Source organism: Bubalus bubalis, chromosome 3 (assembly GCF_019923935.1).
Source record: "Bubalus bubalis isolate 160015118507 breed Murrah chromosome 3, NDDB_SH_1, whole genome shotgun sequence".
Taxonomy (NCBI): Eukaryota; Metazoa; Chordata; class Mammalia; order Artiodactyla; family Bovidae; genus Bubalus; species Bubalus bubalis.
The window spans coordinates 33723459-33739534 of record NC_059159.1 but is presented as its reverse complement, the minus strand read 5'-3'; the positions used below and the strand labels follow the sequence as shown (position 1 = coordinate 33739534).

At 45.8% G+C, this 16076-nt stretch overlaps 1 protein-coding gene across 1 annotated transcript in view; it reads right to left on the bottom strand.

Moving 5' to 3' along the window:
* The window catches only part of LOC102390996 (myosin-13), a 51037-nt gene extending 35304 nt beyond the window's left edge, over positions 1-15733 (bottom strand). The window contains exons 1-10 of the mRNA XM_025280553.3: positions 15530-15733; positions 13352-13495; positions 13091-13247; positions 11855-11882; positions 11256-11367; positions 10164-10256; positions 8207-8270; positions 8024-8122; positions 7816-7919; positions 1037-1175 (exon numbers count right to left, since the gene is read on the bottom strand). Coding sequence (XP_025136338.3) covers positions 1037-1175; positions 7816-7919; positions 8024-8122; positions 8207-8270; positions 10164-10256; positions 11256-11367; positions 11855-11882; positions 13091-13247; positions 13352-13495; positions 15530-15733 — 1144 coding nt within the window. The remainder of the gene's footprint in view (positions 1-1036; positions 1176-7815; positions 7920-8023; positions 8123-8206; positions 8271-10163; positions 10257-11255; positions 11368-11854; positions 11883-13090; positions 13248-13351; positions 13496-15529) is intronic.
* Between the last annotated feature and the right edge of the window lie 343 nt (positions 15734-16076).

The window sequence follows — 16076 nt, the reverse complement described above, 5'->3', positions numbered from 1 at the left end:
CACTGGAGTTCTGACCCCATAATTCAGGGTCCTGGGTTTTCAAGAACTTTCATTTTACTTTCTATAATAGATAGTCTTTAGTAATAGGTCAATTTTGACAAACTTGAAATTTAAATTTCAACAAAAAATATATAGCTACTTAGTACTGTTGGAATCTGATAATACAACAACATGGTGTATAGGTGAAGGAAGCACCATTTGGACAATTAATATAAGTTGAACACATTCCTAATTTTTACAAGTGTTAATCATCAGTCGTGTCCAACTCTTTACAGCCCCATAGACTGTAGCCCATCAGGCTCCTCTGTCCATGGAATTCTCCAGACAAGAATACTGGAGTGGGTTGCCATTCTCTTCTCCAGGGGATCTTCCTGACCCAGGGATCAAACCCGGGTCTCCTGCATTGCAGGCAGATTCTTCACTGTTTGAGCCACCAGGGGAGCTCAATGTGCCATGCAAATACTTGAGAGAGAAGTACAAAATCTTGCCTGCAAGTATTTGGAGATGGTCAAGTTCAGTTGAATACTGGCAATTTCACAAAGTTCACTAGTTCGGTGGACTTTGGAATGAGCCTGGGCTCTTGCCTTGAGCTCATTGAGAAGTAGACGCATGCTGGTTCCCAAGCTCCTCCTTGGTTGGGACCATCACCTCATTGCTGGTTGGGGAGTCACGTTAATAAAAATTCAGGGCAGTGTTTGTTAAGGACTTACTAAGAGACCAACTGCGTATTTTACTCTTTGTTCAGATGGTAAAGCGTATGTCTACGATGTGGGAGACCTGGGTTCAATCCCTGGGTTGGGAAGATCCCCTGGAGAAGGAAATGGCAATCCACTCCAGTACTATTGCCTGGAAAATACCATGGACAGAGCAGCCTGGTAGACTACATTCCATGGGGTCGCAAAGAGTTGGACACGACTGAGGGACTTCACTTTCTACCATTATTCTTCTGATTGCTGCGGCTGCTGCTAAGTTGCGTCAGTTGTGTCCGACTCTGTGCGTGGAGAGCTGAACCTCATCCCCTTCCCATGTGTGATACCTTCTGTGCCGTCTGGCTCTGCCTGCTCCTCCCGCTGCTTCTGCTTGAACTTCATGTTCCCGTAGTGCATCACGGCGCCCGTCAGCTTGTAGATCCCGACCTTCTCCTCTGAGCTGAAGCCCAGGATGTCAATGGCATTCTGGGAATTAGAGAGAAGGACAGCCGTCACAGCAGACCTCAGGGATCCCAGTGCAGCTCTTTCCTGGCATTTTGTAGAGCACACGAGACGGCATTACCCCAATAAGTGGATGACAGGTGGCGTATGGTAAGTTAGGGGTTAAAAACCATTTCTTTCATTGACCGTGTTTGTGTGGGTGGGTGGAGATTATGGGAAGAAAATGTGAATTATCTGTTTGCTTCCATCCAGTGAGCACTGATTTGAGTCCTGTCCTAATGTGCATAGATGTGGGGCTGTTTTCTGGACGAGGCCATTGGGAACGATTGTGTGATTCTGGGAGGAGGCAGGCTCATGGATGCTATCCAAGAGCTTGTGAGCTTGGCGTTGCCATCTAGGAATTCCAGTGTTGTTCAGAATAGCAATGACATGGCATCATAGAATATTAGAAATGGAAGGGAAAAGGCAATTTTTCAAATGTGAAAGGAGCTAGGGAGGGCACTAGGCACTGATAAATGGAATATTTCCTGCGGTATCAGTAAGCAAAAGATACCACAGCCATCAGCGACGGCAGCCCTCCTTCAAGAGCCAGTAAGCGCTAAGGAAACTCAGGATGTGAAAATACAGGATACTGGCTCCAGAGAGCTGAGGCGCATATGAAAGGAATGATTTCAGTGAGTCCAGACTCTTGCACCTTCCCATACATAGAAAAGCCCTACATTCCTTAAGTTTGGATATCTGCTTTTTTAAAATTAACAATCATCTTTTCATGTTCAGACTACCTGACCTTTGTTGTAAAGCTTCTCTATAACCTGACTTCCCCCCTCAACCTCCCCCATCACCCCTCCCCCCACCGCCCAACCCCCGGCCCCCCAGCCTCCTTCGAGCAGTTGTCTCAGGTTATTTGAGATGCTGCCTCCTGGGCTTGAAGTCCTAAAAATTCCTGCCGAATAAAACATAACTCTCAACATTTTAGGCGGTGACTATTTTTAAAGTGAACAACACCATCCCTATGTTATCTCATTAAGTCCCTACGAAAACCTTATAGGTGCACAGATTTTTCAAGATTTCCAGGTGAAAACCCAGTTTTCCCCTTAGTCAGTCTCTCCCATCAGGAAACTTCCATAAGCCTCTTTTCCTTCTCCATCAGAGGGCAGACAGAATGAAAACCACAATCACAGAAAACTAACCAATCTGATCACATGGACCACAGCCTTGTCTAACTCAATGAAACTATGAGCCATGCCATGTAGGGGCCACCCAAGATGGACGGGTCATGGTGGGGAGTTCTGACAAAACATGGTCCACTGGAGAAGGGAATGGCAAACCACTTTAGTATTCTTGCCTTGCTGCTGCTGCTGCTAAGTCGCTTCACTCGTGTCCAACTCTGTGCGACCCCATAGACAGCAGCCCATCAGGCCCCACCGTCCCTGGGATTCTCCAGGCAAGAACACTGGAGTGGGTTGCCATTTCCTCCTCCAATGCATGAAAGTGAAAAGTGAAAGTGAAGTCGCTCAGTAGTGTCCAACTCTTAGCGACTCCATGGACTGCAGCCTACCAGTCTCCTCCGTCCATGGGATTTTCCAGGCAAGAGTACTGGAGTGGGGTGCCATTGCTTTCTCCCATTCTTGCCTTAAGAACCCCATGAACAGTAGCCCAATATGCTACTGGAGATCAGTTGAGAAACAACTCCAGAAAGAATGAAGAGATGGACCCAAAGCAAAAACAAGACTCATTTGTGGATGTGACTGGTGATGGAAGTACAGTTTGATGCTATAAAGAGCAATATTGCATAGGAACCTGGAATGTTAGGTCCATGAATCAAGGCAAATTGGAAGTGGTCAAACAGGAGATGGCAAGAGTGAACATCGACATTTTAGGAATCAGTGAACTAAAACAGACTGGAATGGGTGAATTAACTCAGATGACCATTATATGTACTACTGTGGGCAAGAATCCCTTATAACAAATGGAGTAGCCCTCATAGTCAACAAAGGTCCAAAATGTAGTACTTGGATGCAATCTCAAAATAAAATTTTAAAAAAAATGATAGAATGATCTCTGTTCATTTCCAAGGCAAACCATTCAATATCACAGTAATCCAAGTCTATGCCCTGACCAATAATGCTGAAGAACCTGAAGTTGAATGGTTCTACCAACACCTACAAGACCTTCTAGAACTAACACTCCAAAAAGATGTCCTTTTCATTGTAGGGGACTGGAATGCAAAAGTAGGAAGTCAAGAAACACCTGGAGTAACAGGCAAATTTGGTCTTGGAATACAGAATGAAGCAGGGCAAAGGCTAATAGAGTTTTGCCAAGAGAACACACTGGTCATAGCAAACACCCTCTTCCAACAACACAAGAGAAGACTCTACACATGGACATCACCAGATGGTCAACACTGAAATCCGATTGATTATATTCTTTGCAGCCAAAGATGGAGAAGCTCTACAGAGTCAGGAAAAACAAGACTGGGAGCTGATTGTGGTTCAGATCATGAACTCCGTATTGCCAAATTCAGACTTATATTGAAGAAAGTAGGGAAAACCACTAGACCACTCAGGTATGACCTAAATCAAATCCCTTATGATTATACAGTGGAAGAGACAAATAGATTCAAGGGATTAGATTTGATAGAATGCCTGAATAACTATGGATGGAGGTTCGTGACATTGTACAGGAGGCAGTGATCAAGACCATCCCCAAGAAAAAGAAATGCAAAAAGGCAAAATGGTTGTCTGAGGAGGCCTTACAAATAGCGGTGAAAAGAAGAGAAGCGAAAGGCAAAGGAGAAAAGGAAAGATATACCCATCTGAATGCAGAGTTCCAAAGAATAGCAAGATAAGAAAGCCTTCCTCAGTGATCAATGCAAAGAAATAGGGGAAAACAATAGAATGGGAAGACTAGAGATCTTTTCAAGAAAATTAGAGATAGCAAGGGAACATTTCATGCAAAGATGGGCACAATAAAGGACAGAAATGGTATGGACCTAATAGAAGCAGAAGATATTAAGAAGAGGTGGCAAGAATACACAGAAGAACTATACAAAAAAGATCTTCATGACCCAGATAATCATGATGGTATGATCACTCACCTAGAGGCAGACATTCTGGAATGCGAAGTCAAGTGGGCATTAGGAAGCATCACTATGAACAAAGCTAGTGGAGGTGATGGAATTCCAGCTGAGCTATTTCAAATCCTAAAAGATGATGCTGTGAAAGTGCTGCACTCAATATGCCATCAAATTTGGAAAACTCAGCAGTGGCTGAGAACAGGACTGGAAAAGGTCAGTTTTCATTCCAGTCCCAAAGAAAGGCAATGCCAAAGAATGCTCAAACTACCACACAATTACACTCATCTCACATGCTAGTAAAGTAATGCTCAAAATTCTCCAAGCCAGGCTTCAACAGTATGTGAACCATGAACTTACAAATGTTCAAGCTTGTTTTAGAAAAGGCAGAGGAACCAGAGATCAAATTGCCAACATCCATTGTATCATTGAAAAATGAGAGAGTTCCAGAAAACATCTGCTTTATTGACTATGCCAAATCCTTTGACTGTGTGTATCACAACAAACTGTGGAAAATTCTTCAAGAGATGTATATACCAAACCACCTGACCTGCCTCCTGAGAAAACTGTATGCAGGTCAGGAAGCAACAGTTAGAACTGGACATGGAACAATAGACTGGTTCCAAATCAGGAATGGAGTACATCACGGCTGTACATTGTCACCTTGCTTATTTAACTTATTTGCAGAGCACATCATGAAAAACACTGGGCTGGGTGAAGCACAAACTGGAATCAAGATTACTGGGAGAAATATCAGTAACGTCAGATATGCAAATAACACCACACTTCTGGCAGAAAGTGAAGCAGTAAAGAGCCTCTTGATGAACGTGAAAAAGGAGACTGAAAAAGTTGGCTTAAAGCTCAACATTCAGAAAACTAAGATCATGGCATCTGGTCTAATCACTTCATGGCAAATAGATGGGGAAACAGGGGAAACAATGACAGACTTTAATTTTTTGGGCTCCAAAATCACTGCAGATGGTGACTACAGCCATGAAATTAAAAGACACTTGCCCCTTGGAAGGAAAGTTATGACCAACCTCGACAGCATATTAAAAATCAGAGACATTTCTTTGCCAACAAACGTTCATCTAGTCAAAGCTATGGTTTTTCCAGTAGTCATGTATGGATGTGAAAGTTGGACTACAAAGAAAGCTGAGTGCTGAAGAATTGATGCTTTTAAACTGTGATGTTGGAGAAGACTCTTGAGAGTCCCTTGGACTGCAAGGGGATCCAACCAGTCAATACTAAAGGAAATCAGTTATGAATGTTCATTGAAAGGACTGATGTTGAAGCTGAAACTCCAATATTGGCCACCTGATGTGAAGAACTGACTCATTTGAAAAGACCCTGATGCTGGGAAAGATTGAAGGCAGGAGGCAAACGGGACAACAGAGGATGAGATGGCTGGATGGCATCATCGACTCAATGGACATGGTTTTGGGTGGACTCCTGGAGTTGGTGATGGACAGGGAAGCCTGACGTGCTGCATTCAACGGGGTTGCAAAGGGTCAGACACGACTGAGCGACTGAACTGAACTGAACTGAACCAGGTGAAGAATTGATATTCTAAGAGAGTTTGCAGCAATGTGTAGGGATGGATTTGAAACAGGTCTGGATGTGTCTGGGGAGCTGATGGTACAGACCAGGTCTGTGTCAGTAGGACGGTATTGCAGAGGGAGGCACTCCAGGGTGGCACTCCCTTGTGAGGGAGGGAGAGTCTGCATCAGAAACTGAGGGAGGGGAGATTCTGAGGCCCTAGAATCCATATCCCACCCCAGCTGGTGCATGTCTGTGTCCTAGGAGCGGGTGGCTACAGATAAAGAGAGAAAGAACTCTGGCTAAAAGCTAAAAGGACGCCAGTGGAAGCATTACTGGAGAATGCAGTCTCTTGGAGACAACTGTCCCCCTCCATTCTGGCCATAGGTAAACCACTGCCCTGAAGACTCTCCTTGGGAGGGGGGAGCAACGGCAGCCCCTGACAGCTGGGGTCACCTGTGAGGACCTGAGATATCACTTTGGGAATTTTTAGAATTCCTTAGGAGGGCCTTGGCTTCTCTGGTGGCTCAGACGGTAAAGAATCCACCTGCAATGCAGGAGCCCTGGGTTTGATCCCTGGGTCGGGAAGATCACCTAGAAAAGGGAATGGTCACCCACTCCAGGATTCTTGCCTGGAAAATCGTATGGATAGAGGAGCCTGGCGGGCTGCAGTCCATGGAATCACAGAGAGGAGGACATGACTGAGTGGCCAACACAACAGGAGGGACTTTTGGGAGGTGGAGGGGTGCTGAGACGCCTTGTGTCAGTCACTAAGCTTCCTCCCCAGGTGGTAAAGGCTGGAGAAACCTGGTGAGGAAACCTGGTTAAAAATATACAATAGCCAGACTGACGTTAACTGAAGTTTATTGATCATGAGCATTTTCTCCTTGCCTTAAAAACAATCAGCATCACCTGGAAATGGCAGAAAATGAAAGCCAGGGAGCTGGGCCCTGGACAGGGCCCCTGGGGTATTAGATGAGACCCTTCTCTAAAAGCTCTTACAGCTTCTGAGAGGGTGGAGCCACTCAGGGGTAGAGATGTACTACTCTGAGATGTATTTTAGTTAAAAATGTAAGTTCAGGGTTGGGCAGATCTGGGTTCAGACAGTTGTTTACAAATTGTCTTCAGGCAAATTGTGAGTTTTTTTCCCCTAAGACTCAGCTTCTACCTTTATGAAATGGGGGCAACAGTGGGGCCAATCCTAGAGGTTTTGTTGATGCTTAAAGGAGATGATGCAGGCAAAGCTTTTTTCAGTTCCTAGCACATGTAAGGGAGAAGGCAACGGCACCCCACTCCAGTACTCTTGCCTAGAAACTCCCATGGACAGAGGAGCCTGGTAGGCTACAGTCCATGGGGTCATGAAGAGTTGGACATGACTGAGCAACTTCACTTTCCCTTTTCACTTTCATGCATTGGAGAAAGAAATGGCGACCCACTCCAGTGTTCTTGCCTGGAGAATCCCAGTGACGGCGGAGCCTGGTGGGCTGCTGTCTATGGGGTCTCACAGAGTCGGACACAGCTGAAGCGACTTAGCAGCAGCAGCAGCAGCAGCAGCACATGTAAGTGCTCAATGCACTTAGTTATATTTGACTCTGGAGATGCTCCCCAAGGCTAAAGGCCAGAGGCCTGACAGGTGTGCTTCCTGTGAGCCCGAGGGCAGGTAGATGGGGGAATGGGGCAGCTACTGCAGAGTGGGGCTGAATTTTCCTGCTTTAGACTTTTCTGTATTTTCTAGATTTTCTTAAAGAACCATGTAGATGGTCTTGTATCCTAAAGACTTTGAACAATAACTTATCCATTATCCATGCAAACGTTATACCCTGAAAGGCTGCAGAATGGAACTGAAGGCCTGTTTTGGAGAACTTTCAGTTATTCCCATTTCTGGAGTTTTCTGAAGTGGGGGCAGGGTGCCATCTGTCCAAATTCTCCAAGACCTTGGGTCTAATCACTGAGCATCCTTCTGTCCCAGCTTCTTTGTGAGATCATGGATGCCTCCCAGTTCACAAATTCAACAATTCCTCACTTAAGTAAATAAACACACAGAATACTTACATCAGTGGCCAACAGCTCCTCACTGTCGTCGATACTGGCCACGGTGACCTCTCCCTGGCTCACGAAGGGGAAGTCAAAGGGGTTGGTTGAAATGAGAAGCAGGTCTGTGGAGCAGGAAGATCCCTTTAGCATCTTATGCACAACTGACTCTGGGATTTTTCCAATGAGACTGGTTTGGAAGATAAGAATTGTAACTAAGGAAACTTACCGATGAGTTCTGGCTTCTTGTTGGACATGATTTGGTAAAAAATATGATAGCTTCTCTCACTGGATAACTGAAACGTCACCCTGGATTTTTCTAAGAGATCTAAGGTAACAAAAAGTAATGTGATTTTTATGTTCCCCAGGAGATGACCCTGGGGCCAAATTCAAGGTGTGTGTTTGGACTCACAGGTTTCAATGTCTGCTGACGCCAGCTTTCCTGTGGCTCCAAAGTGAATCCGAATGAACTTCCCCTGTCCAACGACAGATTGACAAACACCATGGTTATTCTGGGCTTCCCTGGTGGCTCAGACAGTGAAGAATCTGTCTGCAATGCGGGAGACCTGGGTTCGATCCCTGGGCCAGGAAGATCCCTTGTAGAAGGGAAGGGCTACCCACTCCAGGATTCTTGCCTGGAGAATTCCATGGACAGAGGAGCCTGATGGGCTACAGTCCATGGGGTTGCAAAGAGAACCACTGAGAGACTGACATGTGGCTATTTTATTTGCATGGTACTGTTGCAGCCTCTGTTAGGTGTGACTGTGGATGGTGGGACATGTAGGGTCAACAAGGGTGATGCCAGAAGCCTGAAGACTTCTTTCTCTCCATTTGCTTGGCATCCGGTTCCCACACCAGTTCAGCCAAGCCTCAGATAGCTCTGCCCAAAGCCCATGGCTCTGTCCCTTTAGCTCTGGGGATGCCTGTGAGCTCCCTCTCAACTCTCTCTTGGGACCACCTCTCACCTGACTGCCTCCTTGGTCTCTGTCTTGCTCAAACTCTCCATAACATCTTTGCATTGATAACCTGGTTAGAATAACTGACTTCTTTTTTGCCTCTGGGTGCTACTTCTGAGATTTCTTGCCTCATATCCCCTTACTGTTTACTACAGGCAAACCTAGCTCCCAGGAGGAGCTGGCTCCCTAAAGACCCACTCAGCACCTGGGTTCACTCAGTTTGGGGTAGTCAGAGGTGAAATTACATATAGTATATATATATATATATATATATATATATATATATATGTGTGTGTGTGTGTGTGTATGTACGCATGTGTATGTGTGTGTATATTCCCTCCTTACACTGTTCATTTAATTGGTCTCTACCATTCTGTGAGCAGATTCGAGGGCAAAAATACCGCCTTGCTTGTTCACCCACAGACTCTGGAATCTACTGTACTCAGTGATATTCTCTGATATTTTCTGAATGAAGCCTAAAGCAGAGCTAATGAAGGATCAGCCAAGGTTTATGTGAATTATGTGTTGGGTTCTCAGGAGTTTTAGCTCCTTAATGGAAGTGCCTCGGGCACTTGCTCCTCTGGCCAGTGAAATTCAATAGAAGACTGGATATTTGTTTATTTGCCAATGTCGAAGGTAAATGCCTCTTCGGTTGAGCTAATCCTAAGTGAAATGTTGAAGGATGGGGCACAGCCTTCGATTTAAACTTTTCCCCAATTTTTGAGCTCTGCTGTCTTCACCAGGTTTTTCGTCCTCCTGACTTGGAGGAGGTCAATTCTGCTAACTTCATGCTAAGGTTTTCATGGCTAGTAAGTCAGTGGATGTTGCTCAATGGACTTCTGCATTTTAAAATGATTCCACTCCAAAAGACCAATTTTTGCATAAAGAAATTGCTCTGTACTTGTGGAATTTGAGTCATTGTGACTTCAGGATGCTCTTGTGTGTGTATGTGCGTGCTAAGTAGCTTCAGCTGTGTCTGACTCTTTGCGACCCCCATGGACTGTAGCCTGCCACGCTCCTCTGTTCATGGGATTCTCCAGGAAAGCATACTGGAGTGGGTTGCTGTGCCTTCCTCCAGGGCATCTTGCCAACCCAGGGATCGAACCCACTTCTCTCGTGTCTCCTGCATTGTCAGGTGGATTCTTTACCACTAGTGCCACCTGGGAAGCCCCAGGATGCTCTAAGGTGATGTGGATTAGTTAGGGAAGGATAGCTAAATCCTCCCTGTGCTGGGAACAAGCCAGCATGTTCTTGGAAGTGTATCAGAATATCCTGATTGGGCAGCTTGATCTGAATCACTTGCGGGTAGATGAGGCCGGGAATACCCTAGTTTGTGTGGCCATTTTCTCACATCCAGCACTGGAGGAGAGGGTTTGGTTTCTGGGGGCTGTTGACAGTTGGAATGAGTCTTACAAATCTCGAGGAGTTGTCATTCCTCACAGTCTTGGCGTTTCCAAAAGCCTCCAGGAGGGGATTGGCCTGGATGATCTGATCTTCCAGGGTTCCCTAAAAATAAGAGAAGAGGAAAAGGGAGGACTGTGGACATCTTCTGAAGTAATTTCTTGGTGACTCTAAAGTATGCTTGCTCTGGGAAGGGATTAGGGAGAGATGTCACACAGTCCAGGCTGGTGGCCGGTGCAGAAAGTGAAAGTACCCAGAAGCCCATCTCTACTCTACTGAAGGAGGCTTCAAGGTCTCATCCCAGAGAGGGTTTTAGCACAGCATCACAGTGACTTCTGGCCACACCAGATTCCTGTTTGGAGTGCTATCCACTCCATCTCGATTTCCCAGACCGCCTTTTTTCTCTGACAACATTTCATTATAAAATACAGATTTTTAGAGTACAGAACCTGTGTTACTGCCTGCACCAGGATCCATTTACATAGATATTTGGGTTCAGAAGTAGAATTTAGACTGTGAGCAACGAAAGTGACCCATGTGATAGAAACAGTGGGTCTTGAAAATATTTTTAAGTTGCATAAAATATTTCATGAGAATTATTATTTAAAAGTCCTCTCACGGAAAGCAGAGCTTTCACCCCCCCCTCCCCCTTCCATGCATGATTGCTTATCTTTCTGGCTCTCTGGAAACTATTGTCCAGCCCAGTGGTTCTCAAAGTGTGGTCCCTAGACCAGCTGCATGAAGAGTGGGAAAGTGAGAGAAATGCAACCTGCCAGGACTGTGAAGGTGAGATAGGAATTTCAAGCAGAAATCCTGGGTGGGGAGCCTAGCAATCCTCTGAGAACCTCTGGCCTAAACCACTCCTTCTCCAGAGGAGGATGTGGAGATGGTCAAGGTCATTGGGCTGTTGCTGATGGGGCCTGTGCTAGAGCCTGAGTCCACGAGGTGGAGCCATTTCTTGTCTTGTCCCCTAAGTACTCCCAGGCAAGACCTCTTCCTGTGCATCTGTGCTGAGCACAGAGCCCTGCACAGAATACCTAGTGCTCACCCAAGATTTAAGTTGTACTTATTCCAGAAGCCTTCCAGGGGCAGGAGGCTGCTCACCTGCATCTTGCCTGGCTGCTGCTCCTTCTTCTTGTCTCCAGTGACTGCAATTGTTGCAAAGTACTGGATGACACGCTTGGTGTTCACCGTCTTCCCAGCTCCAGATTCTCCACTGTTGATTTAAAAGTGAGATATGCAGACATAGAGAACAGACCCATGGGTGGAAAGAGGCCCAACAGGAGAGGGGAGATGAAAGATGGATGGACCGGAAGTTTTGGATTAGAAGATGCAAACTATTATATGTAGGATGGATAAGCACCTGGGTCCTACCGTATAGCACAGGAAACAATATTTAATATCCCGTGATAAACCATGATGGAAAAATATGAAAATATATTGTATATATACAATGGCATATATAAGAATTGTGTATATAAGAATATATACACATACATAGTATATATTCTTATTGTATATATAAGAATATATACACATATATACCTGAATCACTTTGCTGTACAGGAGAAGTTAACACAACATTGTAAATCAACTATACTTGAATAAAATATATATTTTAAAAAAGTAAGTGAGATAAAGGAGAGTAGAAGGGATGGATGGCCCTCTTCCAAGTCATCCTAGAGCAGACATGGGTTACTCACGTGATGAGGATGGACTGGTTGTCTCGATCTAGAAATACAGAGGGAAGCGGAACAGAATCAGTGACCAACCAAGAGGCAGGATGTACAAATAAGGCAACACTGGGTAGGGGTGGGTAGAGCCCCTGGGGTCCAGTTCTGAGTTTACCATAAATAGTGGTGTGATGATTTGGGTATATCTAATCTTTAGGGCTTCCCTAGTGGCTCAGCAGTAAAGAATCCACCTGCCAAGCACGAGATGTAGGTTTGATCCTTGGATTGGCAACCCACTCCAATATTCTTGCCAGGAAAATCCCAAGGACAGAGGAGCCTGGCAGGCTATAGTCCATGGGGTCACAAAAAGTCAGACATGTCTGAGCAACTAAACATACACAATCTTCTTTGAGACAATTTGTGCAGATTTCCCAAACGTAGGATGTGTAACGTGGGCAGCATGGGATGTAACAGTGAGTCCCACGGTGTGAAAGTTCTTCTCGTTCACAGATCTTTATCTCCTCACTAGCACTTTCTTATCTCCCATTTTAACAACAGCAACCACAAAAACGCAAGTCTCAGACCCAGAACTTGTAAGAATCCATAGCTCCTATTAATAATTAGACTTATGGATGCTTATTTGTTGTCACTGCATTTTTCTTTTACCTTTCCCTTTTACTTGAAGGTGACAATGGTTTTCCATTTACAATAGGTTGAAATGTGAAGTTCATAGGTTGAGGTCCCAACCCTTAATACCTCAAAATGTGACCTTATTTGGAAATGGGGTCATTGCAGATGTCTTTAAAGATGCAATCATACTGGAGTAGGTGAGAAGCCTCTGTCATGAGAAGCCTGAGCACCACAGCTAGAGAATGACCCCTGCTCGCAGCAACTAGAGAAAGCCCGTGTGCAGCAATGAAGACCCAGCACTGCTGCTGATGCTGCTGCTGCTGCTGCTAAGTCGCTTCAGTCATGTCCGACTCTGTGCGACCCCATAGACGGCAGCCCACCAGGCTCCCCCGTCCCTGGGATTCTCCAGGCAAGAACACTGGAGTGGGTTGCCATTTCCTTCTCCAATGCATGAAAGTGAAAAGTGAAAGTGAAGTCGCTCAGTCGTGTCCAACTCCTAGCGACCCCATGGACTGCAGCCCACCAGGCCCCCCTGTCCCTGGGATTTTCCAGGCAAGAGTACTGGAGTGGGTTGCCATTGCCTTTTCCGAAAGACCCAGCACAGCCAAAAATAAATACATAAAAAATGGAAATTACCAGTCAGCATGAACTGATAGGCGTTGTCAGAGATGGAGAAGATGTGGGGCGGGGCCTCCTGGCGCTTTTTGCCCCTGTAGGCTGCCACCACCTCGGGGTTGTACACCGGCAGCCACTTGTAGGGGTTGACGGTGACGCAGAAGAGGCCTGAATATGTCTGCACCATAAAAAAAAGGAATATAATTGTTTCATGAGGACATTAATACTGGTTTTCAAAATGTTAACCGCCTGCATGAACAGGGGCCATGAGAACAAACTCACATAGATCATCCAGGCTGCATAACGCTCTTTGAGGTTGTAGAGCACAGCGGGCTCATGCAGGTGGGTCATCATGGCCATGTCCTCGATCTTGTCAAACTTGGGAGGGTTCATGGGGAACACCTGTTCACTGTTGAGAGTGAGTGTCTGGATATTGAGAGGAAAGGCAGGTGATGAGTGGGAGAGCCAATGTTCAGCATCCATGCTACCAGTGTGGAGAAAGTGGTGAGGTATTGTGGTGTGATGACCCCATTACCATGGATAGTGTCATGGATCATATCTGTGCCCAGAGATGGTCCATAAATACCTGTTCTTATTGAATCTACGTCTGGTCAAACTGTGTAACCAGCTCTGGTCTGATGCCCCTAAGTCAGTGTGCCATTCTGTGCCAGGAGTGGGTTACACCTGTGCAAAGCTGTAGAGCCCTTCAACCTCAGGGTGGCCAGGGGGTACTCAGGATGGCCAAGGCCAGAGCAGCTTGTCTCTATGTACCCCATTTGCTGTGAGTGCTACGGTGAGCTCAAGCTTGGAGTACTGGAAAGAACTCTTCCAGCATATTTGGTACATCTCCACCTCAATATCTCTATTCACATGGGTCCCTTTGTCTGGAATATCTACATTGAAATTATGTCTAGCTACCTTCAAAGCTCCTCTTAGGTGCTCCCTCATCCATGACCTGTCTCTGCTTTCCCCTGTCTTTTCAAGGCTTCCAGAATGCCTTGCACCTCTGCTCTAATAGTTCAAACATTGGACTTGGAGTATGGTCCATGCTGCTGCTGCTAGGTCACTTCAGTCGTGTCCAACTCTGTGTGACCCCATAGACGGCAGCCACCAGGCTCCCCTCTCCCTGGGATTCTCCAGGCAAGAACACTGGAGTGGGTTGCCATTTCCTTCTCCAATGGCCAAACAGTATTTTGAGACTAATAACTAATTTTCCCTTCTCTGTTTTTCCCTCCTTTTAAGCATACAGCTGGCACTCCATTACTCAGGAAAGGTAGAAACTAGTGCACAAAAGAGAAACAGCCAGTAAGCCTTTCTAGTCTTTGCCATAAACCTATATCCTTAGAAGAGCTTTGAGGGTTTTACTGAAAAAAGAATGAGATTTGCTGGTAAAGGCCACATCTCTAGAGGAAATTAGGCCCTTCTGCTCCACTGCCCTACACTAAAGAGAGAGACACCCAAAGTAGCACAAGGGAGATGGAAAAATCTGTGAGTCTTGAAGATTCAGGGCTTGCTTCTTAACAGATCCTTTAGGGGGACAGTGAGACCCAATATGATATTACTGAAAATGTGGCACGACTCTCGGGAGTGGACCCCAATAGTAACTCAAGAAAATTTATTTCTGGCCCTTTTTAAAGAGACTAACATCAGAGGTTAAGTCAACAACAATAGTAATCACCTGTTTTGTATGCTTGGATTTGTGAACTGCCATTTGTACCCGTCATGTACTCTTGATACCTATCCTGGATGATAAGCTTTGGGGAAATGGTTACTGAGATTTTCTCACCTTTGCAAAGTGGTGGACACAGTGACCTAGATGTGGTAGTTTTCCAGTAAGTACTGAATTAAATAGTGAAAGTGTTCGTCACTCAGTCATGTCTGACTCTGTGTAACCCTATGGATACATGTGCTTGCCAGGCTCCTCTTTATGGAATTCTCCAGGCAATAATACTGAGAGGGTAGCCATTCCCTTCTCCAGGGGATCTTCTCAATCCAGGGTTTGAACCTGGGTCTCCTGTATTGCAGGCAGATTCTTTACCATCTCAGCCACCTTGAACGGTGCTCTGTAATTCTCTGTAGTAAACTAGGCATTGCCCCTGGAGCTCCCTCTCTAAGTCACACCGCAGCCTAGAGAGTTCTGTGTGGAATATTCACCCATCCAGCAGCAGTCTTCATCCATCTCTCCCTTCAATAGTCCGACATCTTTCACCACCGCCTTCCCCTTTCCCCAGAGCAAACCTCACAAAAACTCTCAAAGCTCAAGTCCTTGGAGAAAGGAAGAGACGGGGCAAAGGTGTGTGTCAAAGCAGTGTTCACCTGCCGTGTTACCATAAAGTAGATCAATGGAAGTCTTGTTCTGTTATCAGGTTGCTATGGATCAGCATGCAATTTCTAATATTCTACTCCAGAGGATGAAGGAGGATGCCCACGTTAGCAAGAACATCTGAGATCAACACTTACCCGGTCATCGAGGGTCTTGACCGTGACTTTGTCGTTTTCCCTGCCCTGGATCATACCCTTCACGTACAATTCCTTAACATCCACTGCAAAGCAGGCTTTCTTGGAGTCGAATGGGCGGTTCTGAGCCTCGATTCTTTCCTTCTCCGATTTCCGCAGGTAGGGAGCTGCTTCTCCGAAAATGGCCATCTCCGCATCAGAACTCATGGCTGCAGGGGCTGGGGAGACCAGGGCTGCTGAGGCGGGGCTGAGGGGCTCTTGACTCTGAGGGGCCCAGCCTATTATCTCTATTCAAACAGGGGCCAGATTCAAAAGCTCTTGGGATTAACCCAGTTCCTGTGGAATCTAGGCCCAGGTTTAGGGGCCTAGAGCAGGCAAGTGGGGGTAAGCTAAAGGGGATATTTTACTCCAAGAAAAATTTTTAAGGGGTTGCTTTCAACTCTAAGTGTTGATTTTGGAACAGCTCTAAGTCCAGCTCCAGGTGTGGAAGTCTGAACCAACTGGAGGAATCTAAGCTGAGCCCAATAAAGAGAACTCAGAAAATGCTTCC